The 25,607-nt window shown below is 41.1% G+C and overlaps 1 protein-coding gene and 1 pseudogene across 2 annotated transcripts in view; one reads left to right on the top strand and one right to left on the bottom strand.

The window, feature by feature from the left end:
* EFL1 (elongation factor like GTPase 1) overlaps window positions 1-25,607 on the bottom strand; it is a 171,775-nt gene that overhangs the window by 16,598 nt on the left and 129,570 nt on the right. For both annotated transcript variants that reach the window (XM_090028279.1, XM_090028278.1), the window contains 2 exons: window positions 14,245-15,257; window positions 7,907-8,091 (listed from right to left, as the gene is read on the bottom strand). In XM_090028279.1, coding sequence (XP_089884405.1) covers window positions 7,907-8,091; window positions 14,245-15,257 — 1,198 coding nt within the window. The remainder of the gene's footprint in view (window positions 1-7,906; window positions 8,092-14,244; window positions 15,258-25,607) is intronic.
* On the top strand, window positions 18,984-19,102 carry LOC149852160 (U4 spliceosomal RNA; annotated as a pseudogene).

The following is a 25,607-nucleotide window of genomic DNA, read 5'->3' on the forward strand; positions in this document are numbered from 1 at the left end:
TCTATGAGATGAACAGCTCTGTGGATGTGGGGAAAGCACTGGAAACGCTTTACTTTGAATTTAGCAAGGCTTTTCCTATAGCATTCTCACAAGCAAGCTAAGGAAATATAGGCTGGATGAACAGACTACAAGATGGATAGAAAACTGGCTGGATTACTAAGCTGAAAAAGGAGTCCAATGACTTCAATGGCTCAATGTCTAGTTAGCACCTGGTATCAAGTGGGGTACCTCAGGGATTGGTCCTGGGGCTGGTTTTGTTCAATATCTTCATTAATGATCTGGAAGATGGGATGGAGTGCACCCTCAGCAAGTTTGCAGATAACATCAAGCTGGGGGTAATAATAGACACGTTGGCAGGTAAAGCCAGGATTCAGAGTGACCTAAACAATTTGGAAGATTGGGACAAAAGAAATCTCTTGAAGTTCAAAAAGGACAAGTGCAAAGTCCTGCACTTAGGATGGAACAATCCTATGTACCTGCTACAGGCTTGTGACCAACTGGCTAAGCAGCAGCTCTGCAGAAAAGGACTTGAGGGGTTACAGTAGACAAGAAGCTGGATATGAGTCAACAGTGTGCCCTTGTTGCCAAGAGGGCTAAAAGCATACTGGGCTGCATTAGTAGGGGTGTTGCCAACAGTTTGAGGGAAATAATTATTCCACTGTATTCAGCACTGGTGAGGCCACATCTGGAGTACCGTGACCAGTTTTAGGCTCCCCACTACTGAAAGGATGTGGACAAGTTGGGAGCCAGTCCAGAAGAGGGCAACAAAAATGGTTAGAGGGCTGGAGCACATAACTTCTGAGGAGAGGCTAAGGTAATTGGGCTTATTTAGCCTGCAGAAGAGGGGACTGAAGGGGGATTTGGCAGCAGCCTTCAACTACTGAAGAGGGGTTCCAAAGAGGACAGAGCTGAACTGTTCTCAGTGGTGGCAAATGATAGAATAAGGAGCAATGGTCTCAAGTTGCAGCAAGGGAAGTTTAGGTTAGACATTAGGAAAAATTCTCACTCGGAGGATGGTGAAGCACTGGAACAGGTTACGTAGAGAGGTGGTGGGATCTTTATCCTTGGAGGTTTTTAAGGCCTGGCTCAACAAAGCCCTGGCTGGAAGGATCTAGCTGGGGATGGTCCTGCTTTGAGCAGGGCATTGGACTAGATGACTTCCTGAGGTCCCTTCCAACCCTAATTTCCTATGATTCTATGAAATGGAACAGTATGAATCAGCCAAATCATAACTCATTTGGAATATGTAATTTAGTAGAAATGTCTACTTTTAGACCTTTTTAACCAATGGATGGCCCTAGTTTTTCTGCAGATGCTCAGAAACCAGCTAATATTTACAGACACACGTTCAATATTTGTATTGTAGTAACATGTATACTTCTCAAAATGAATCAGCTTTTCTATTGTTTTAGGCACTGTACAGTCATAGTCTCATAAGAAAGCCTGTCCCAAAAAACTTTTACAGTCAACAACAAGTAAAAACAAATGGGTGTAGAAAACAATTGAAAGGCCTAAAGTAGGACATATGAGGGAAGGGCAAGAAGTAGGCATGTATTTAGAGCTAGTTGCAGAGCTAGCTGGAGTATAATAAGTATTTTTTTAGTATATGGTCATGCAAACATACATTAAAGTGAAGGATGCATATCAGTAATTTAAGGATAAGAAAGTTTCAAACATTGTAATTATTACACGCTAACCATTAAAAACCCATTAAAATCAGACTTACGTTTATATTCAAAGAATTGTAGGTAAACTAAGGAAATTGAATACAATTAAAGTTGCCCAAGCAAACTTAACACTGCCTGGCAGTAACACTATGATAACTAATCTATCTTTAAAAATCAGTTAATTCTAATCTCAGACCATAGACACAGAAGTGCACATTAATAGCTGTTGGATGAATCAGTGCAAGGAGGTAATAAAGTTGTTCATATACAAACACTAAACAAGCAATGAAAACAGCATGTTGCCACGATATCTTTCATAGATTGCAGAGATGTAAAATATTAATCCAAAATAATTTACACTATAAATAAAGTCCAGATACCTCTGTACCTTTTGACTGCTTTGCAAGGTAGCCAAAAGCAAAGAGGTCAGCTGAGATGGGTTTACAGCTCCTATAAATGACTGGAGCAGTGCAACGCAGCTGCAATGTGCTGCTGCTGAAAGCTGGTTGCAGGCAACTATAGAATCTTTAAGAGCAATGCCCACTATGGGCCAAGTACCTTAGGAGTGAACTCAACACATGTACAGTACTTCTCTGACACTGCTGACTCATTTCAACTAACTGAATTACAGCCTGGAAATGCGTTAGCTGGAGAGGAAAAATAATGATTATCTGATGCATTTACAATATAAAGGTAGTTTAATTAAAAACCTATCTGTATTAATGACTTGTTTCTTCTTTGTGTTTTAGAAGAATCAAATTAAACAATTAATACTTTAGTTTAAAGATAATCTAATTTATTCAGGCAAAGCCCAGGCAAAAAAGTTTCAATGAACTGTAGCTGTTTGAAAATCTGCATATCCTCCACTCCCTCTCCCCCATTACTAAGGTAATTCAGGACAAGAAAAACCCTAGCAAAGGACTAATTTTAAAACTATTTTTATCTCAAAACAGATTCACTGGTAAATAATCAGAGAGTTCATCAGTACAGTGCACAGAGTGAAATAAACATGCAGAGGATACACTTATTCTTTGGACATAAAAGATCTGAATCTGGCTGTCAATGCAAACCACATCCCATTAGGAGCTCAAGAAATGCCTCCCTGAGAAATCATAAGTTATAAAGAAATTAATGGGAAAAAGTTCAAGAGACAATAATTAAAAGTGTCAAAAACTGTGGAAAAAAGACAATGTGAGGATAACATAAGACGTGCCCTGAGATTCGTCTAACCTGAGGGCATGAATTTTGAGTTTTCTAATTTAATGGTGTATGAAGATTTGAAGTTTAAATACAAATACTGGTACAACCTCAACCAAGAAGGGGAGCTAGTAGGGTGGTCGATGACCTTCCATTCCAAAAAAAATCCTGCACCTTCTTCCAGGAAACTGTAGTAGTTCCTTTTTCTGCAACTGTTGTCGACAGTTGTTGCTAAAGAAGTGTTTTTACTGCATTCCATAAAATTCTCTTCAAATTTAGCAGTTAAATTGCTAAAAAATCATTGCTTCCATTTTCTTACACTGAAACAAAATTTTGGTACCATGCCAACATCAGTGAACATGGAACATTACTATATGTTGTCTAATCTGATGCACTGCATAGCCCCAGAAAAATATCTTTATCACATTTTCCCCATCTGTAAGCTGGGGATAATACTCCTTTTGTTTTTCACTGTATACACTGGTAAATTAATTTATGACTGTGATGCACTCAGATGCTACAAGAATAGGAACAACTCGGACACTACAAGGATGAACACCTCAGAAGAGGTCAGGAGGATATGAACAATTCAGTATTCACCATGGGGTTTAAAGGGTGTGCAGTTAATAAGGCAGTGCCCACCAATTGAAGGATGACAAAATATTGAATGAATGCCTCAGTAGCTCAGCATTGTCTATACGGACGGGGTCCAGTGGGAAAAGATAGCATGGGATCTTCTAATTAAAAATATGTATCATAATACAAATGCTCAGGGAGTGTAATCCTTGCAAATGAAAATCAAAACGTCTTACAATAATAATGATTCAAATAAAAACTGCACTGATAATCAGCACTTACCAGCCAAAATGGGAAAGAGGCAATTTACCAAACCTGATTCGGTATTTAAAGTGTGGGACTACCATGCAGAGTCATTCTATATGTGATAGGGGTGAATGCCATCTTAATTCTTAATCATATCTTGTTAGTTTCCTTAGCAAAAAGACTGCCAGCCTTGCAAATATCTCCCAGGTTCTAAAGGACAAGCTATGTATCTTCTGGCACGTACAACACACCACCAGTAGAGCTTCTGCAAATGGTACTTATTTAACAATTCTGTTGACGTGCGTGTAGAATTCACTCCCTCTCCCACCACTGCTGCGAGCCAACAGACCCATCAGCATAGGAAAAAGTTAATTTTTTCAGAAAAATAAGTGAAAATTACTTTGAATGGACAAAAAGCATGTCTGCTTAGAAAGGTGACATATTTACAGCCACTTCTTTGATGATACTTAACTTTTAATACTTGGACTAATTAAAATCCCCTCTCAAGCCTCAATTTTTGTGTTTGCTAAAAGCCACTCAAAATTCCCCCTGTATTCCACCAACACATTCCTGCCTCTTTACATACTGGAGGCCAAAATACTCCAATGCCAGCTTTGACAAAACATATTACAAACATTTTAATATTAAATCTGGGGAGCAGCAGTTATTATTCAAAGACATTTTTCTATATTTTCATAAGCAGCCTCATGTCAGATTCCAGACTGAGGTGGCAAATCTAGAGGCTGTAATTTTTTTCTTAATATATTTGCAGATATTCATTTTTCGACTGGGATCTGCTTAAACATATATAATTGAGCCATATTTTTTTTTAAATCAGTGCTTCTTGATGGCTTATTGAGTTACTAAAAAGCTGATCAGGTAAGAAACGCACAGCACAAACACTGTAAGCTCATCTCAAAGCCACTACAATGTTGAAACTGGTTTTGTCAAGTCATCGTAGCTACAAACCACATAGAGGGAACATTATTTTACTAAACTGGGCTTGGATATCATGGGTTTCCAGTACCTCCACAATTAGGCATACACTTAAAATATTTTCACAAACGAGTCTAAATATGGACTAAATTTCAAAGGAAAAAAACCTGACAAAATTATAGAAAGTGATTTATAGGCCCCCTCTACACAGGCAAGTTAAGGCACAATGGGATCTAATGTGCGATCAACACAATAGCACCTTTTGCCATGTCACACCTGCATGGCAGGAAGCGTGACGGTAGGATCTAATGTGCGATCCCATAGCACCTTACTGCCACTACAGGGAGACCCTAATCCTGGGCTCCCCAAAGCACGAGCAAGGAGCAAGTTGATGCACCTGGGATTCCCCTCAGCTGTAAGGAGCGCCCAGATGTGGGGGTGCCCCATGCTCCCCCCATGGCTGGGAGATGCAGCTGCTGCAGTCTTTCAGCCCTAGGAGTATGGGGAGCCCCTGAGAAGAGAAGAACACAGAGGCTGCAATTTCCCAGCCCTGGGGTCTCTCTGCACCTCTGAGGGTTGGAAATCATAGCTGCACCCCACAGTTGCCTGCTCCCAGTGTCCACAACTGCAGGATTCTGGGTTCTTGCCATTGTGGGGTGCTGCCAGGACTCAGAGTTGGCAGCTGCTGGGGCTGAGAGTCCGCTTAAGCGCAGGACTCCCAGCACTGGCTGGGTCTGGTGCACCCCTTTGGCTGGGAACCCCATCAAACTGACAGGGCTTCCAGCCACAGGGGAGACCCTGCTAAAATGTGAAAATTAAAGCTCCATAGCAGCCAGCTACAAAGTTAGTATAACTGCCTTCTTTAGTACTTTATAGCTGGTTGGAGCTTTTTATGGTGTGGTAAGTACTTGGCATGTGTACCTGGTCACAAGGCATCTGCATAATTAGCCAGTTACTTGCATCACACTTATAACATGTAGAGGGGGACATATGTACCTTCTGCTTTGACACACAAACCAGGTTCTCTCTTCCATCAAAACTAAAAAAAACCCACAGTAAAATACCAAGGTTCAGTGCACACATGGTGCCAGAGAACGTTTGCCTCAGACAGTTTGGCCCTCATTTTTGTAACTTTAGCAATTTTATTTTTGTGACTGGAAATTTGTGCAAGCAATTACAAAAAACTGTGGCTCAGTTGAAGAAACTGTGTACATATGTTATGCATAAACACTTTTTACCATGCAACTGAGAAAAATCAGGGTGTTACAGACACATGCATGTATTTAGTGTGAACACAGAAGTTGTACATTTCAGAACTGGTGACTTCCAAAATGATATACACCCCTTGAACACCAATACTGGAGGCAGTTCTATCTTCTTACGTAGGAGACCAGCCACATCTGTTATCAGCTGCACTTCAGATGAGTGCTCCCAAAGCTGCAAACTACTTCCCACAAGGGTTTCTAGCTACTGTGTTTGGAGAACCAAAGTTGTGATGGATCCACACATCCCTAAAGCTGCGTCTCATTTGAGGTTTTTGGTCCATGTCTTCCCTTTCTATTACTTATAGCTTTTATTAGCTATATTACTTACAGCTTTTTTCTTTCCCATGATTTTTTTCTATTCTGCTCTCCATTTTAACTTTAATTCTTCCTTTATTAGTGTTATCCCACACATCATCTTCATTTCTCTGCCTCTCTATGAAGCTGAAAATCTTAGCCTTTTCCCTTCTTTTCTACATTTTAGTGTATAGCTTGTACACTAGGATAAATGTATGGAATGCTAAATTATAGAGGCTGAGATGAGAATAGGACTGATACTGAAATAGAACAATAAAGCTCCTGGCACACTGCATTTTGTGATAGCAGAAGCCATCACTGAGAAGCATTTAAAAAGTAGTTTCCCAAATGTTCTAGATCAGGTGTCCAAACTTGTTGCCGATATCAGTGGCAATTGCCTGGACCCTCCTTCCTTTCTACTGGCCATCATATCATTGTTCCAAACCTACTATAGCAATTGCTTCTAGAAAAGAAATACAATAGAAGCATATAATGTAATCTACTGCCTTCCAAGGCAATCTATCAGCTGGAAATAAGCACCAGCCAGCATCATGTGACCTGCTAGCTCTCTATGGACCATCAAATAGACAAAGTGGTCTACAGATGATAGCTGGCAACCTTGTAGTATGTTATCACTGTAAGAAATAGATCTCATTTGTACTACACAGGGGAGAGTTGATTTATGAAGTCACAAAATAGCAACTCAGCAAATGATGCAATAAAAATTAGGCCTTTTAATCCATTTATCAAAGTCTTTGAAGTCTGTACTTCAAAATACATGAAACGAAAAATAAATGATCAAAAAACCCTACACTTCAGCTAATTTTTTTTAAATATAAAGTTTAAATGAGTGACTTAAACTTGCTGACTCTCGTTCCTCCTTAACCTGCTTTTAGTACCTTCAGTGGGTCTTCCGAATCTTTCTGCTATGCATTATTGTTCCTTTTGAACAAAAGAGCTGACTTTCAAAGCCTTCCCTGTCTGCTGTACTTCAAGATCAACTATCTGTATGATGGCAACAAAGGACTAGGCATTTCTCAATTGATTCCATTTCTTAGAAGACTCCTCACTTCCAACTGTCCCTTTTAAGAGACATCACTTTCATCTCCCCCTTTATTTTCAAAACGCCAAAAGATGAACATACTTTCCTCTGGAAAAGAAATTAGCTTGAGAACACTTTTGCATCCTCACCACCAATCTGATCTGGAAAGACCCAAACTATTTGTCCTGATTTCTGGTACATGAATGCATATTGACTGAATTACCAGACTAGTGGTAGAGATCTAGAAAAGTCTTCTAGTCAATTAAAGATTACTTCTATCCCATGCTGCATATTCATTGACCCATCTTAACTTAACGATAACACTTACAGAATCTACATGAAAAACAAAATCATACAAACTCCAGGAAAAATGTATTTGAAAAGTCCTCTTGTTTTCTAAAATACTTATTTTACTGTGCAGAAAAATGTAAACCCTCCAAAAAAGGTTAGAAATATGTATTGCTGAAGAGCATATCTGTAAAAGCAAAACAGAATAATAAAGAAGCTACTTTCTCTCTTTATTTTGAAGAAAATGCATGTCTTGACCAAAACTTAACCTTTCCCCCTTATTATTCCTTTCTGCCACATCTACAGGAAATAGATCACCAAAACAGATGGAGAGAAGGGAAGGTTTTGTTTTGTTTGGGGTTCTTTTTTTCTTTTTCTTTTTTTTTTTTTTTTACCTCCCAATGGCTGAAGACCAGCTGTGGACTCGCCAGGCCACTCGTTCTCTTCCTGATTTCATCAGCAAAACCAAAGCTTTCTGCTACTGGCAGCACCGCCTTAATAATAAACACATCCGTCCCCTCTTTCATCTCTTCTTGTAACACTCTGCCTTCTCTTTTGGACAAGACAGCATATACACGACCTGAAAAGAAATAAATTCATGTAAGCTTACTGAGCTTTTTACATCTTTTTTTTTTTTTTTTTTTTTTTAATCAAGGGAAGAAAATTAGAATGTATTTAGAAAAGTTAACTAAAGATGCACTTTCTATAGCTCACTCTCTACTTTATATGATTTTAATTCATCCAGGCACCATATCTGCCAGTAAAACATGCAATGCCACAGTACATGCATATTTATTACATCAACATTATTGGGTGAATACAATTATCGCTCATGTTATGTATATTTTATGACACCAGCATGTATGTTTCTAAAGGTACATGGTTAGGGAAATGAGGTGTCATCCCTCTCACCTGGTCCTTTCTTTTTCTTTTTTGCATAAAAATATTTAAGAAAATGTTGTTGTTAAAGAAAAAGGAAAAAACAGGAATTACTTTTAGCCAGCAAAGGAAAAAATGTTTCTATTTGAGTATTCCTTTGAATCTGTGCCCAAATACAAGTACCTCCGAGAGCCACAGTAAACTAATTTATTGGAAAAAATATTCATTTATTTTGCCTAGTATTTGTTTGATTAGTCTTTTATTAATTTGGGTTTTGTGTTTACATCTATTTTGTAGCAGTTTGCTTGATAGCTAACTTTATTTTCCCAAACTGATACTTGATCAATTGAAGTATATAACCACTCCCATAACAGTTCCTGTATGAGCCATTATTTACCTTTCACTGGATATTACTTGGTGTTATCTTGTATTCAGTACACTTGTATATTACTATGAAAGGCATAATCTATTAACTAATGGAAAAGAGACCACTCAATATTTATTGATGCAGCTGAACAAATGCAAGTAGTAAAGATGAATGGTGAGAAATAAGCTAAATTTTTGGAATTCCTTCAGTTTCTCAACTCTGAAGTGTTCACGGCAATATAAAGATTATTCCAAAATATATACATTAACAGTGTTCCATTAAACTTGTACATTGCAGTACAGTTTGCATAAATAGCCCTCAAGCTCAGATGCTTTAATTATGTCACCCAAAAGAACGGAGGATTATACTGTTAGACACTGTTTCATTTTTAAATATCTCCACCAGTCAACTCTACTACTTAAAAATTATAATGCATCACTCTTCATTATTTATACACATTCTCCTTTATAAACTTACTAAACAAAATATAAATGTAACAAGCAAGAAGTGCTTGTTAGGCTCTCAACTGAAAACCCCCGTCATTTTCCAAGATGAATTTACTGAATTTGCCACAAATGTGAGTTTTGATATAAGCTAAGCAATTTAAAAATTAAAGAAAATTTCAGCAATCCTCAGAAAATCCCAGACCCCCAAAAAGTCATGTTTTTATTTTTAAATGCAAGCTTCTACAGTACAGCCTAAAATATTCACAGGGTTTGGTTACTTTTCCCTTGCTAGACTAGGGACTTGAACTGAGCCAGGAACCTATCCCAACCACACCACACGGCTCTGCGTGACTGCTGTGGTCTTCCAGCTGACGGCTGCAGCTTCTGCTTCAGAGGGTGCCGCTCCTCCATCACTAGGGAGCTACTTAATTCATGGTTTCACAGATTTTGCAGAAACCACAAAATCCAGGATTGTCAGCAAAAATCTGCGAAATCAACAAAAAGAAACTTAATGAAATTAAAATGCTGGCTCCGCAATGGGAGCCAGCGGTCTTCACTGCCATGAGGGGTGGGCACAGGAAGTCCAAAGGGCAGCAGACAAGATAGCAGCTGCCCCCTTGTCCCTCCTCCCCCCAACTCAGGGCTCTCCGCCAATCAGCACTGAGGGGCGGGGCAGCACGAAGGGCAGTCATCTTAACTCAAGATGGTGACTGCCTCCTCATCCGTCCTTGCCTTTGGGACCTCTCTGCCATTCAGCGCCGAGCAGCGGGGCTACCACGAAATGCCCACAAAATTGGCTCTGCGCACTGGGAGCAGGCCACAAACAACCCTTTGGCTCACTTCAATTTAAGTATCTATGAGGTGTGTGGAAGCACTGCTGCGCTCCAGATGAGTATAGAAATGCTACCTCCCTTGAAGTAAGTGGCTTGTTTTTCACCTAGCGACCTACAGCAAATTAGGTAGGTTGCAGGCCATCTGGGTTATATCGCACTGCACACATGCAGACACGTGCACATACATACTGTACAAAACCATTATCAAGCCCACTGGATACATCTGTGTACTGTATTGAAAATAGTTCCAAAGAGCAATGTTAATACTGTATTACAAAATATTTATTTTACTGTGCTAGGTCAGACAAATGAAACTTTGCATATACAGCAACAAGGTTCTAGGAGCACAAATTATTTCAGAGAGCTAGCTTTACAGATCTACTGCAGATACACGTGCTGATTTGGCCAAATGGTTTTGAAGCTTGTTTTTTCCAAAACATACAAGCTAGAAAAGAATTTTTTAGCTCCCTAAAGGTTTTCCAATTATACGTATTGCAGCCAAGTAGTTTGAATTGTTGTCTCAAATCACTGCTATCATAGAGAAGTTATATAAGGACTCTAACAGCTGTGGATATGTCTCCACTGTAGCAACAGTAGTGCCTGCAGTGTACTTTAGAGATATCCAAGCTCAGATACTGGCAGCACTCTATCCTTGTCAGCATGGAACCCGGGCCGGGCTAATTCGCCATGCTGGGGAGACTAAAACAGTGGCAACAGAAGGGCTGCACTCTAACTTTGTGCCCATCTCAGGCTGTCCAGAACTGTTCTCTGGAACATGTGTACATGCATGCGTGCATGCATGCAAGCTGGAAGCGCTTACCTCAAAAGCTACAAAAATAATTTATTCTGATGTAATGTTAGTACTTTATAATGTATGCTGGCTGAACATGAAATTCATTTTGCATCAACCATGTATCCACTTCAGTCTTGTACAAGGGGCTTCTTAACTAGTCTGTGGAATTCAGAACCCCCTGCAACCCACACACCCAGAAACAGCAGTCTTCATACCAGGGGAGGGACAGTATGCAAAGGCTACAGGACGTGTGCTTGCAGAGATAATGAGGTCCCAGTAAGCTCAAGGTCTAGCAAGTATATAAATACATATACAGCTATAGCTCGGAAGAACAGTAGCAATTGTTACTCATGTGAAAAAAATCCAGACAGAAATACTACATGTGCTGAAGGTGGGGGTGGGGTTGGGGGCAATGAAGAAGGATCAGGAACTTGAAATTTAGGAACATCAACAAGAAACAGTTACATAATCTCGTTGTATATGACAGTCACTCAGAAGATTCTCAGGGATTTTTTTGGGCGACATCTTTTATTCCAACCATGCTATTGGTCCAATAAAGCGAGACAAGCTTTCAAAGGCAAGACATTATATATCAGGTCATCTGATACAGAATGCCTTGTCTTTGAAAGCTCATCTAACTTTATTCCAGGCACACAGTTGTTCCAATAAAAGATATCACTCCCCCAAAAAACTCGTCTTTTGCATAATTCCTGAACCATTGCTGCTATAACATCACTCAAACACTATCAGAATATTCTCCACATGCCTGGAGTGTTCAAAAAGGAAGACACATCTAAGAGCACAGGAGGAGGAGTGTGTGAGAAAGTAATTTTCTGCTGAACAAACTGCAGGAATTGGATAGTAACCATACAGTGTAATCTATTGGCAACTAGCAGGCCCTTGCAGGATCCAAATCTCTTTAACTTCATTTAGATGTACACAAGTTTACAATATGCCTCTAACTTCCTGTAAAATCACAGTGGAGATACAGGACAAGCAAGCCTGACTTTGCTATAACTATATGAAGTCAGTGCTTATACCTCCAATCTGAGGTTGGTCTCACTAAATTCCATTGTGGTAAAAACCAGAGAGTCTTATCTCAACTTGGATTTTTATGGCAAGATGGGTGTCAGTTATATCATAGTTAAAAAAAAAAAAATCACCTTTTTCACAGTGAGGTCATAGCTTTAGATAGCAGAAAATGACACTGAATGTTGGTGGTCTGAAAATCGGTGTGCATACTTAGAATTATACGTGGTCAGAGTACAGAAGGGTTCTAAGGTAAAGTATTGCTGATGCAGCAGTGGGCAATACTTATAAACCATGGATTTTCTGCCAATTGGAGAAGTCTGACATTATTTCCAGAGCTACATGGAAAAATTGTAAAATTCCTATTGACCACCACATTTCTGTCTAGGGCTTTCATCTCATTTTTAAGCTTACCTACTTTTTTCTCCAACTTTTCCATCTTTAGGCACAACAGCAGCTCTTTCAAGCCAGCCATTTCTGGCCTTTAATCCATCATCTAAAACTTAATTAAGTTGGCAAAATGTGGACAAGGGAGATACGCTAGCAGGCAGGGCCAGGCTGGGTTCAGACGCAGCTACAGGGATGAAGAACTGGAGGACTGTGCCATCAGTGGATGCTCCTGCCTCTGCCACATTCTGCACACCGTGGTATGCAGCAGGCTTTCTGTTGTGCGAGGACCTTGGGAGCTGAGCAGTCTTCAGCATTCAGCCCCTCCTTATGCAGGGGGAATGTGCCAGTTCTGCTCCAGATGGACTTTCTATACTCCTGGAAGAGGGATTGCTATTTTTGCCCATTTAAATTTAGAAGCATCTCTTATTCTGACATGAATTCTTACCCTACTGTAAGTCAACCCTACATTTGAAGATTCAATTCTAGGGAAAGCAGCCCTTTTCCTAAATATAAGTTGATAACTACAGATAAATGCAACAGATAAAAAAAATCCCAAGGGAGAATCAAATAACCAAGGAAAGCATCCAAAGGGTTAAATATATTTAAAATACACTAAAATAAAAACTGCACTGAAAAAATTCTGACTTGCTATTTTTACAGCAGGCACAAAATACTACAAGTACAAAAATGAAGACTGATGGGAGACTGATTATAGATTGACCCCACATAGAATTTGAGTGCAATTTTATGTCTTTTTTAGAGGAAAAAAGGGAGACTTATAATCAAAATAATACAGTAAATGTGCCAAATAGGTTAAAAAGTACAGAAAGCTACACTTTTAGATTCTATACAGAAATCTATTCTACATTGTTGTGCGCCTCCTGTACCCCATGCATCAGACTCATCAAGCTTTTAGATCTTGGAGTGCTTCCAACACTGAATGGAAGCACAGAAACATACAGAGCACCTACTAAAAGCCAAAGCATTTCTCTTCACCGCACCATACCACACCACATTACACCACACACAATCAATCTTATGTTTTGCCCATGAAATGAGTTTCTTGTTTTCTGTAACTCATACCATTTCCAATACATATAAAACCTTCATTCCATTTTAAATTACTGCACATGAGATACACTAACTTCAGTTCTGAGTAGTGCATTTGGGGCAATGAAAATTGAAAGAAAACCTCAAAGTACTGGACCCAACTTGTTGCAGCAGGAAGTGTCTACAACATGAAAATCTATGGGCATAATTAAAAAAAAAAAAAAATCAAATGGCAATGTAAGCAAGTCATAAATACAGGCTCAAGTAGGTGTAAGTGGTGCAGTAACATAAATTACACCAATTTGACATTCAGTGGGTTTACAAAATGAGTAACTTACATACCAATGGGACAGAAAAGGAGGTTACCAGAAAAAGCTACTAACAGGATGTTAAAATCGTTTAAGATTCCCTCTTACTTTCCCTTATATACTAATGATTATATTAACTTCTTAAATCAGTGGTGACCTGGGATCTATAACCAAGTCTTTGCTCTTAGCATACAGCAAAAAGAACTTTCCTCTCAATTTTCTGCTACATTATTGTCTGCTTTCTAATTAAATCTTGATGCCTTCTGGATCCTACAAAGGCATAAATGTTTAAATTTTGGAGCAGCATTTTAATATTTGGGTGAATCTATTACAGCTGAAATTTAAATCTTGTCAGACAGTGATTGTTTTGCGTTTTCTGTTTCCAGAAGGGTATTAATTACAGTCCTATGTCTATCTAATACAAATGCATAAAGACAGTTGTTATTTTTTTTCCATTCAGTATGATATCACTATTATAGGCACCAGAGATTTATGGTACACCTCCACTGGAGAGCTATAAAATACTTGTGGTAAAACATTTAATCAAGTTAAGTTTTCTGACCCAGTATAATGCATAAAACTCTTAGATTTAACATTCAACAAGGGAATTATTTATGGATTTAAATTGTCCTTCTTACCCAGTACTTCTGCAGTGGCCATAATTTCACATGTATACATGGCGGCCATAAGTCTTTGTGGTTTTGCTTGCAATGCATAACGGCAAGCCTCTTTCATGGTGGCAATCAGTTGTCCGGAGAAAGGTCCGTAGCAATCTGCAAGCAAAGCTTCCCCTTTGCGTTTACTTGCTTTTTCAGATGATTTTGGATTACCTTGACTACTATCTTCAAATTCTTTATCTTCACTGGAGCATTCAGTGATATGACTTCTTGAAAGACAGGTGACTTCATCTTCATCCTGTTTCCATTCTGTAGCATCACACTCCTCTGACTGTTGCCTTTTAGTTGACATTATCTCTTCAACTTTACTGATGTCCCATTTTTCCACTATAAAACAGACACCCATGAGAGGTTCTTCACACATGGGACCTGAAAGTGTAGCCAACTGAAACCCACTTACTATGCTGTTGTCAAAATCTCGATATTTACTAACCTCCTTAGTAGTCTTATCAAGACACTGCCATACAGATTTTTTGTAGCCTTCAAACCTGTGCAACAAAATATTAGGCCCACACTTTCGTGGACCAAATGACCAAATCTGATCAACAGCATTTCTCCACTTTCTTCCTTGAAGATTTTGCTCCATTTTTTGTTTAAATTCTTGTATCCTGTCAAGGGTCTTTTGATTTATCTCATGGGTTTTTTTATCCTCATTCAAAGATGCATTGAACTGGTCCATAGTACGAATTAAGTCACTATTTTCTTCAAGGAGCCGAGTTGCCTCTTCTGGAAGTGGCATGGCTCTTACACTGAGAGTTGCATATTTATTTGGTGTAGAAATTGTTATGAGTCCATCAGAATCCACCTGAACTCCTTCAGGGATTTTATTTTGGTCTTCTTTAGTTTGGTGTATCACTGCAATTTTCTGCTGCTTTCCTATTTCTTCATTCACCATGTCAACTTTTGGAGGTCTTGTTATAGTCTCCCTAAATGGGATAATTGGTTCTGACACACTAATTTGAATCTTTGCAAACCTACAAAAAAAAATTGAAAAGGTTAGAATCTACCTACGTAAAATAAGGCCCTGAATAGGGAAACTGGTGTTTGTGAATAACCCTCATTACAATACAGAAGGCAAAATAGTGCATTTCAGCCTCTGGCAGAGGCCTACTGCCGTAAAGAGTGCCTGGACACAATATACCTCAAAAGAGGAGCATGGCTGCTGTGACATCCTTTGAAAGACTGCAGCATTGGGTAAGCTTACACTAAGGATAGAAACAGACATTGCCCTTGTGCTGCCGTAACATTTTTATGGTGGCATAAAGGTCAAGCAAATGGACATTCATACCCCTTGTTGCATCACAAATGCCTAAGGTGACCACATGTCCCAGTTTGGCTAGGATGCTCCCGATATTCATAGGCTAGTCCTGGCTGGTTGGTCAAAAGTCCCAGGCTGGAGTCCAGCATGAAGGTCGAGCAGCATGCTGCTGTTGTGGGCCAACTAAAGCAGGCACCATCCTGCCTGCATGTGGTATGTCCTCTCCTGCAAAGCCGCAGCAGTGCCTGCCTGGCCACTTGCCTGGTGTACCATACCACTCTGCTTGGGTGCAATGAAAGTGGTAATAATTTCTGTTGCTTAAGTGGAACAATGTCTGCTTGCTTTATGTTCCAGTCACTCTAGGAAGGTGTTTCTGGGGCCTGAGGGGCCCAATCCCCCCTCAAGCCCTGGGAGCACCAGCCTGGCTTTCCCCTCTTAGAGACGCATCCCAGTCAATCACAAGGACATGCCTCTGGAAGCAGGGAAAGCCAGGGTTCCCCACTTACAGAGATATGCCCCAAGGAATCTCCACGGTGCATCTCTGTAAGCGGGGAACACACTGCCATTGTCTTACAGGATTGGGCCCCTGCCCAATGCAAGACACCATGCTTTGTGCATTTCTTCCAATGGAGTAGATCAACTATGGTGGGCTGTATCCTGCCACAGCTGTCCCGTTTCACTTGGCAATCCTTGTATATACTCTAAGGTTGGGTGCAACTGAAAGAGCAATAGCTGCTCCTGACTAATATCAAATGTTATGCTTCTAATCTGGAGTTAGACTTATTTCTTTTCAAACTCAATCTACTTTAAAAACCGATTAATCTGAACTGGAATAACACTAAGGGCAGAATGGCATGCCTAAACGGAGCTGTCTCTGCAGTTTTTGGCACTTATGCAGAGTTTCAGATTCTAATATTTTGCTAGAAGCAAAACAGAATCCCCTATCATGCCTCCTCCCTTTCACTGCAGCACACACCCTCTTGTTCTCTTGTCTCCTAGCTTGTTCTCTGTCTCCTAGCCCCACACATCTACCTCTCTTAACCTCACCTACTCACTAGTCATAGGCTTTTGAATAGCTACCACTGCAGGACTTATCCAGTCTCACATGCACATCTACGTGAGCACAATGCGTATCTGCATAGCCAGACTAGAGCCCTACTAAGCATACTCAGGAACCAAGCGGAGGCATGGGCATTGAGCTGAACTGCAAGCTATGGACAAGTGCCAACAGTTGCAGGAACGTGGCTGGGGTACCTGCAATGAAACGAAACAGGGTTCTGTGTTCACAGAAGGATTCAGGAATAGGCATTCTGAACTAGCTGGTCTGAATAGCTCCATGTATAGACAAGTCCTGAATAAAGCCTTTCCCATGCTTATTTTTCCCTCTTACTAAACTGTGAAAAACATTACATTATACAGTAGCTCTAAATAGAAAACATCTGATAGCAAAAATGATTTCAAGAAGCTTGCTTGTGTAAGAAAAAGAATGCACAGAAAACTATCAGATGGTGATGTAAAAGCAATTAAGGGAGGGAAATAAATTAGACTTCAACTGCAGAAAAATATCAAAGCTTTTGAGAGGGAATGCCAATGATCTAGCATCTCCAGTTATAAAGAGTCCAACATGTGAAGAAAAGAAACAGTTCAGTAAGAGCTTTTAAAACGGTTAGAGATAAAAATACCACAGAGCGGTAGGTGAACCCTTTTATTTTGGGCTAAGTTGAAAATGTAAGCTTTTGATTACTGCCTCCATTGGGCCACAGAAAACAGAGCAGCATGGGGGAGAGGACATAGGAAATACCTGATAATTACAATCGACTGAAATTATTTACTGACTTTTTCAACCAGGTATCAAAGGAAAGGAAAAAAACCTGTGACCACAGCAGCTCAGCCTCCAACTGCCTATTAAACTGTTTCTGTTCTTCTCTGCTACTCAGCATCTCAGCAACCTTTATCAAAGCAATTATTTTGGGGTTAGAGTTTTAAGGTATGCTCTGTAAAGGACTCCTTGTATAAATTGATGGGAGGTTCTCTATACAGCAGAGAAAAGCTGTTTTGGAAGCAAAGACAAATGGAACAGAGCAAGGGCACAGCAGGAAACAACTAGTTTGAGTGACAGAAGTTTCAGCAATATCACAGTATGCCTGTAAGACGTTTTTAGCATGGTATTTAAACATTTTCACCTGTAGACACTAAAGAGCTGGTATATTCAATACAACACTATCAGAGAATGGCCAAATTTAGTTTCCATTACTTAATTTTGCTGAAATGAGCACTCTGCAGGAAGACCTTCACTGTGCCTTAAATAAGATTTCATAGGGAAAATGAAATTAATTACATGTGATTAAAGTTCTCTCAGGGTAACGTTTCACATCCTTAACTGTCCTGAGATGTGTTATTTACTAGCCAGGGAACAAATTCTAGAAGTGTCAGTTGTTTCACATGAAGCAACTCTCAACACGCGTTAATGAATGACCAGCTATTTTACCTCAAGCATTAAATCATGATTCCCAAATATCATTTGTTCCATTTCAGCTACTCATTGTAGCCATGAGAGCTGAGATTTGTCTAAAGCATCAGGGCAAGCGCCACTATTGCTCGGCACTGAGCCGTGGATATTTAATAAACACAAAATGTTAAGTACCTTGCTGATATCTGTCAAAGATTCAAGTGATTTAGGTAACTGGAATGCTGAAAGCCTGCTTTTTTTTGCTGCACACAAGAAAACAGTTACCATGTTAAGACCGATCTCTCAGGAATGGACATGATTAGAAACGAAATATTTCTATTATCTAAAATATTCACTTCAGCTTTCTTGACCTTGTTACTTCATATATTAAAATTGGAGTACACTGATGATCACCCTGCCCATTTCCACTGCTCTAATTACAACCCGAACTTAGCAACATTTATCTGAAGAACAGTTTGCACAAGAACTGATGTTATATGCTTACTGATACCCCAAACATTTACTGCATTTACCCGATTAAAAGACGACCCTGATTTTAAGACCCCTGCTCCCCCCAAATTAGACTCAATATATTAGGACTCTATTGATAAATTTGTTATAATTTTCCAGGCATAGAATCTAATTATTGGAGGTTTACCATTAATTTGTCTTCTTCCACTACTGCAGCAGGGAGAATAAATCTGGAGGGGTGGGGATCCAGATAGCCCCTTTGCTCTCTGCTTCCCCCTCAACTTCTCCCCTGGCAACAATAACCTTGAAATTAAACATAGCTGTAGCAATCTGCATGTAGTACACACATATTTAGTTCATCCAGAACTGAAGCATGTTACCTTTTTTTGAAACTGCTGCTGTTTTAGCACAGATACTCAATAAACACAGTTTTGAGCAGCATTTTGGCACCTTATATGTAGTATAAACCATGCATGATATTAGTCCAAAGGCTTATGATTTGGGAGCAATGACAACACCCAGTGCCAGAAGCAGTGGCAGTATCATAGCCAATGAGGTTAATCCGAGGCATGATTATTGCTAATTGTAAACTATGCATGATATTAATCCAAAGGCTTATGATTTGCAACATAGTTCACTGGACTGGACCCCACCAGTCAACAATATTTCAAGCCATGATGACCCCACAGCTCGCGGGGTGTGTGCGTGTGTGTGTGTTCCACGTGTGTGTGTTCCATGTGTGTGTGTTCCACATACCTCCCATACAGAATCCTGGTGCCCCCATTCAAGACTGGAACTGGGTGTTGTCATTGCAAGTCCTGGGATACTCCAAAAATCTGTATGCAAATGAGGTGCAGGGCAACCTGGGGTGGGACCACACTAATGCACCAGGCTGAGAGCGGGGGTAACAGATGGGTGAGCTGTTTGGGGCCCTGTTTCACGTTTGCCAAGCCTGGGAAAGAAACAGGAATCACTTGAAAAGGGAAAGGTACAGCTCAGCTGTGGGAGTGAAAAGGAAGTAATAATGTATGCAATGTATTGACTCACCAGGCCTTACAAACAGTTAGTGGTAAAGGGGACTCCACTTAGTGAGCACTACTATATGTCTTATTCAGGTGGGCTGCATTACCCTGGCCTTGTTGTATGTTTGCCCACTACAGGCCGTGTGTTTTATAGTCATGCTCAGTGTTGGTTGCATTTAATCAACTTCATAGTTGGTTTCCATTGCTGAACACATGCTGCTTTTGAGGTGCGGTTTCCCAGAAACCCCTGCGCTTATCTCCTTGAAACTTGACAGGCTTTGTGGCCTCAGCAGGGGCTACCATCCCAGCTGTTTTCATTCAAAGCTCTAACAAACATGGGAAATGGTGATACAAAACAAATACTTTCGCAGGACAAAGAACGTTAAGACGTGTGTTTTCACATCAATCCCAGGATCAGAGGTAAATATCTTTCCATCCCTCAGGTTTGAAAAGATTCATTAAAAGGGTAGCAATGGCAATAGTCAAGATTTCATTATTTTGGTATTATGCAAAGCAAGTTGCAAGAAAAAAGAAAAAAAACACATGTAATTTTAAATACCATCTCCAGGGCTCCTTAATTTTGTGTGTTATTGAAGACTTCAAAGAAGTTTCCAGAAGAGTCTACATATGAAGGGAATGAGTGCAAATCAAAAATATAAACGAGATGATACATAATTAGGATCTCTTTACCTTCCATCCTTTTCTTTTATATAGCTGCATATATTTGAGGTAACTAAATCTAAACTAGGGTTATAATGATGATGATTTCAAAAAAGGGACAGGGAAAGAGGGCTGGAAACAAACACACTGAGCTCAAGTGGATTATACAGACAGCTAAGTTGACTCCCCAGATACCCCCATTTGTCTTGCATGGGCCCAAGCATGCCTGGCATGGACAAAGTGGCTCCCAGCTTGATGAACTAGAGGCTGAAATTTGAGGGGGGAAATTTGCATCTCTTGGTAATCAAAAGGACTGCTTATGAGCCAAAGAGGAAAAGGGTGATGGAGCTGATGAAGAGGTCTGCTTGCACCAGTAAAAGTACTGCTACTCTGGCACCTATAAAGTGCAGACGAGACATTCTGCTTAATGCCATGGGAAGTTAAGCTTCCTGCGGATTAGAGTGCTTGTGCTGCACAGCTGCTGAAAATCAAATCCAAACAGCTACACAGGTTTGTCTAGAGGTGGATCTGGAGTTGGGGTCCAGCAGTGTGGTCACACCTACCTTCTGCTGCTGCTGTCTCCAGATGAGCCCCGCACTCCATAAAACAGGGGCGGGCAATTATTTGGGCTGAAGGGCCATCTCATGAGTTTTGGGTGAGCTGCTGTGCACTGGAGGTGGGGGGTGGTCTAGGTGCTGATCTTGCCCAGTGCAGTGGGCAGGGGGTTGAGGGAGCAGGCTCCATGGAGACCCTGCCCATCCATTCTGTCTGGTGGGTGCAGGTCAGACTGGTATTACCAACCAGGCAGCATGAGCTGCCACCAGGAGGACTGCTGGGAATCTGAGTCCAGCCATCATGCCACCCTCAACTGGAGGCAGCAGGACTGGCTTTACATGCCATGGCCCAGGTTGCCCTCTGCCAAAAGTCGAGGGACCCATCACAGGTTGGGTAAAATCTCTTTGTGCGCAAAATCTGGCCCACAGGCTGTATGTTGCCCACCCCTGCCATACAGGGTTCCACAGAAGCTAGAGCCCCAGGGCCCCAGGGGAAAATGGGGGACTGGGGAGGGAGCAGGAGCAGGAAGTGGGGAACTGCTCACTGTTCCTAACTGACCTGGGCATGGAGGGAGCCCCAGAGCTACTTCTGCCCTGCTCCAGCTGAGGGCAGCAGGGAGAAGCTGCACAGGGACCCAGACTCAGCCAGGGACACTGGCAGGGGTGGAGGACAGGCTTCTTCTTCCAGTGGCTGCTCCCTGACAAAAGGAGCCACTTGGAGATGGGAGCAGAAGCTGGAAGCAGGCACAGGAAGGAAGAATCCATATCCACTCCTGCCACTGTCCCTGGCTGAGCCTAGCACACTGTGCAGCCACTCCTCTGCTGATCAGTTCCCATGAGATGAGGAGAGACTCTATGGCTCTCCCCATGCCTGGGTCAGCCTGAGACAGTGGTGACAAGGGGCAGTCCTCCCTTCCTGCACCTGCTCCCTGCTAGCCCGGGGGGGTCCAACATCACCTCAACCTCATCCCCAACCATGATGTAAGGGGCAGTATGACACACCCCACTTCATTATATCCTAGAGCTGCCTACGGATTTGTCTCATGGTTCTGAATTCCTACAGAGGAATGAGAAAGATGACAATGGTCAATCTCATGATCTTTGGCCAGAATACCTGTGTTTTGCTTTAATGTAGGGATGGATAGGCCTATGGGCTACTGTATGACGACTGGAGATTTTCATGTAGGGGTGCACTGATAGAGATTTTCTTGGCCGATACCAATAGCTGATTATTCACCAGGCATATTGGCCAGTACCAATTTGATAACCGACTTACAGGAGCACAGTCCAGCAGTATACAGAGCAGCGCCCTGCACATAAGTCTGTGGAGGAGAAGGGGCATGGGGCAGGGAAAGGGTATGGGGAGGCAGATGGAGGCCCCCATGGTGAGAGAGGGAGTGGAGTAGGGACTGGAGCAGAAGCTGAAGCTGAGGCTGGGGGCACTGCCCAACGAGGGTGGTGAATGGGATGCCTGGGTGGGAAGTAGGACTGAGCCACAGGCAGCTTGTCCAATGGGCGCACGGAGTTAAGGGGAGGCGTAGGTCCCCTCCACTGTTTGCACCTCCTGGGGAAGGCAGAGGAGCATGTGCCCCCCTAGATTTGTGTGGGGTGGATGCAGGCTGCCTGCTGTGTGCTCAAGGCTGTCAGTCCTGCTGCCTTTTGCCCTGGGAGCTGCATGCGGGCCATGACCCTCCTGCCTGCCCGGTGGCAGTGAAGGCAGCGAATTGTGCCTTCCACTGCCAAGCGGGCAGGGGATACAGCCTGGACAGTGTGCGTCTCCCAGAACAAAAGGCAGCAGGGCGGACAGTCCAGAGCCCACAGCAGGCAGCCTACCTCCACCCTCACCCTGCTCGGCTCCTAAAAATGTGCTTAAAAATGCCAGCACTGGTGCTTGAACTAGAGATCATTTGACAAGCTTTAGTTCAAGTGCCCATACCGCCATTTTTAAACACAGGGACACTTTTAGGAGCAGAGTTAAGAGGGGCGAGGACAGATGCTGGCTTCCCATTGCGGGCTCGGGGCTATCTGCCCTGCTGCCTTTTGCCCTGGAAGATGCATGCTGGCCATACTATCCCCCCCAGCCCACCTGGCAGCAGGTGGTGTGCGACTCCTGAGGCAAAAGGAAACAGGGAGGAGAGTCCCAAGACCACAGTGGGCAGCCCACATCCACCCCATGCATAATTCTGGGGGGGCACATGCATAATCACAGTGCATCAGAGCAGCCTCCCTACTCGTGTACAGGTACCCACTGGAAACAGACCTTAGGCCCAATGAGCTGAACAGTACAACCTTTGGAAAGGACATAAAGAGTCAAAGATCCAGAGATGTATGGAGGAGACAATTTTAGATAGTAATGGGATGACTGGTTGTTAGCGGAACCTGATGACTCATTGGAGCCCCTGCTGGGATTTGGGCTTTCAGCAGGGGCTCCAATGAAAGGTCTGGTGCTGATAGCCCAGATGAACTGAGCGTCAGTCCTGGAATGGCTGCTGAAATTAGCACCCACAGTGGAATGGGAAAATGCACAAGCACTTGAAGCACACCTGCTATATTAAGGTAATTTTGTTTTATGCCTATAGTATGCAGCGAATAAGTAGCAATGAGCAGAAAGGCATATATGTTTGCATCTGGGATAATATATTATAAATAATTCTGAAAAGATATGGAAAAACAAGTGCTACTTCCAAGGGCAATGAAACACAACAGCATTACACTCTTCATGCTTCCCAGCACATGCACTGAAAACCCTCCCCTTCTGTAATTTAAGGGCATGCTGATGAACATTAAAGAACTACTAAAACCAAGGAGGTGAGAATTTCTCAAATAAAATTTTACATAAATCTTTTACAACAGGAAATGTCAGGAATCTAAATATTAGGGTTCTGCTATCTCCTTATAATTCTGTAAAATAGCTTATAAAATTCTCTCTCAGTCCTACAGCAGGAAGTTACTTAAAATTTTTCTAGGACCTGAATCAATGTAGGCAATATAGACAATTATAAATCTTACAACAAGAAAAATACAATATAAATCGCAGCTGAATGTAGTCATGGCCATTTTTGCTTCTTTCAGCTAACTAGGAGACTGGCTGAGGAAAAAACAGTAGTTTGTAGTTTACATATCCATAAAAAATTAACTCGTTAAGGTAAGGTTGCAATTACCTTTCTTTTAGAAGTTACGTACGTCATGCTTGTCAAATAAGAAATCAACTTCAGAAATATTAACCTGATTCTATTAACACACGCATAAATATTAGAATTAAAAAATATCTGAGAGTTATTATTTCCAAAGCTAAGCTATTTCATAAGGTTCTAAACTATTAAAAAGAAAATTAAAAATATTTTGATGCCAAAACTTTCAACCTGAAGGTCCTTTTCCATCTATTATATATGTTCAGACTGACAATGTATTACACATATGAACGCCCCACTCCCCAAACACCAGAGAAACAGTTAACAGAAACCAAAAGACATAAGTATCTTACCATTACTTTTTATTTAGAACCTCAGTAATAAATAACAATTGAAATTCAAGTCACTGCTGTTCCCAAGGCCACCATGGACCAAGGGGCACATACCAGCAGCCAATCTCATGCACCTTACTGGAGGGGAGCTGTGGGCCTCACAGTATCCCACCTCCAAGCTGCTGACATCTAAAAGAGTGGAGCCTGCATCCTAACCAGTTAACCCCTGCTGCCCATCTTGACCCCTTATAATGCATATATCAATACCTATAAGCCGATTCACATAAAACAGGCCTTTAAATGCCATTTTTAAGCCAACAGCTGCTATGATTACATTTGCATCATTGTTTTTGTTCTGACCATTTATTTTCAGTCATTCATAAAATTGTCACCTTTTTTGCTGAAATATCCCAGGTTTGTCACCTACCCAAAAGGTAACCTTTAATATTCAGCAAAAACAGTAAATCCAGTTATTTTAAATGGTATAGTTCTATTCAAAGCAAAAATCTTTCCTATCATTAAAAAAGGAAAAAAAGCTTCACTGTTAACCGCCACATTGCAGACGTAGAAAATTTATATTTGACCTTTATGTAGCTCTCACTGAAGGGAACTACCTTTAAGTGGGCTGGTGAAAACCACATACTAAAACATACTTACCTGGTTATGATCTAGACTGCATAACAAGTAGTAATGGTAAAACTTTTTGCACTATTTAGGCTCTATAACTAACAATAATAGTAAAAATCTGTATGCATCACATGATTTTACAGCTCTGGGACCATTCTGAGTTTCACAAGAATCAAAAGAAATCCTTTCATTGGCCTTGCCAGCAGTTCAAGTGATCATAGGCACTAAATTAGCATTACAGTCACAGCTTTACTTTCTCAATTGAATCTAAGGCAGGTGGTATACTGCTGGGTTTAAGAAACAAAGTAGGGTAAATGGACACTGGTAAAATTATTAAAATTTGGACTTTAGAAGCAGGACTTATACAAAAAGTCTGAGACACAATATTAGAAGTGAAAATAAGGTAAAAATATAAAAATAAATAATCATTACAAGTTGCTAACCGCAGGTGCCTAAAACTTGAGGTGGGGGAAGGGAGACTACTTTGTTGTCTTGGTAAATTTAGGAAACAGCATTGATTAATACGAACAAAAACTTGTCTTGCATACAGTGGAGCAGAAATACCTTGGCTTTCTTGTTTCCTAACTTTTGAGAGTTCAACTGTAAAACCTACCTGTCCTCTTTTTTGGTTTTTTCTTTTTTTCTGGGAGGGGGGAGGAAGAGTGCAGGGGAAGGCGGGGAGCATGGGAGGGCAGAAGAAAGGTATGAAATGTATGTTACAGTTCTAAATAACACACTAAAACTACCTCAAATTTATGACTTCTATAAAAAAAATAACTTGCCAAAAAGGTGTTTAAGCCATATACAATTAGGAAGTCAG

Source organism: Crocodylus siamensis, chromosome 15, assembly GCF_052110815.1.
Source record: "Crocodylus siamensis isolate JL-2025a chromosome 15, ASM5211081v1, whole genome shotgun sequence".
NCBI classification, from domain to species: domain Eukaryota; kingdom Metazoa; phylum Chordata; order Crocodylia; family Crocodylidae; genus Crocodylus; species Crocodylus siamensis.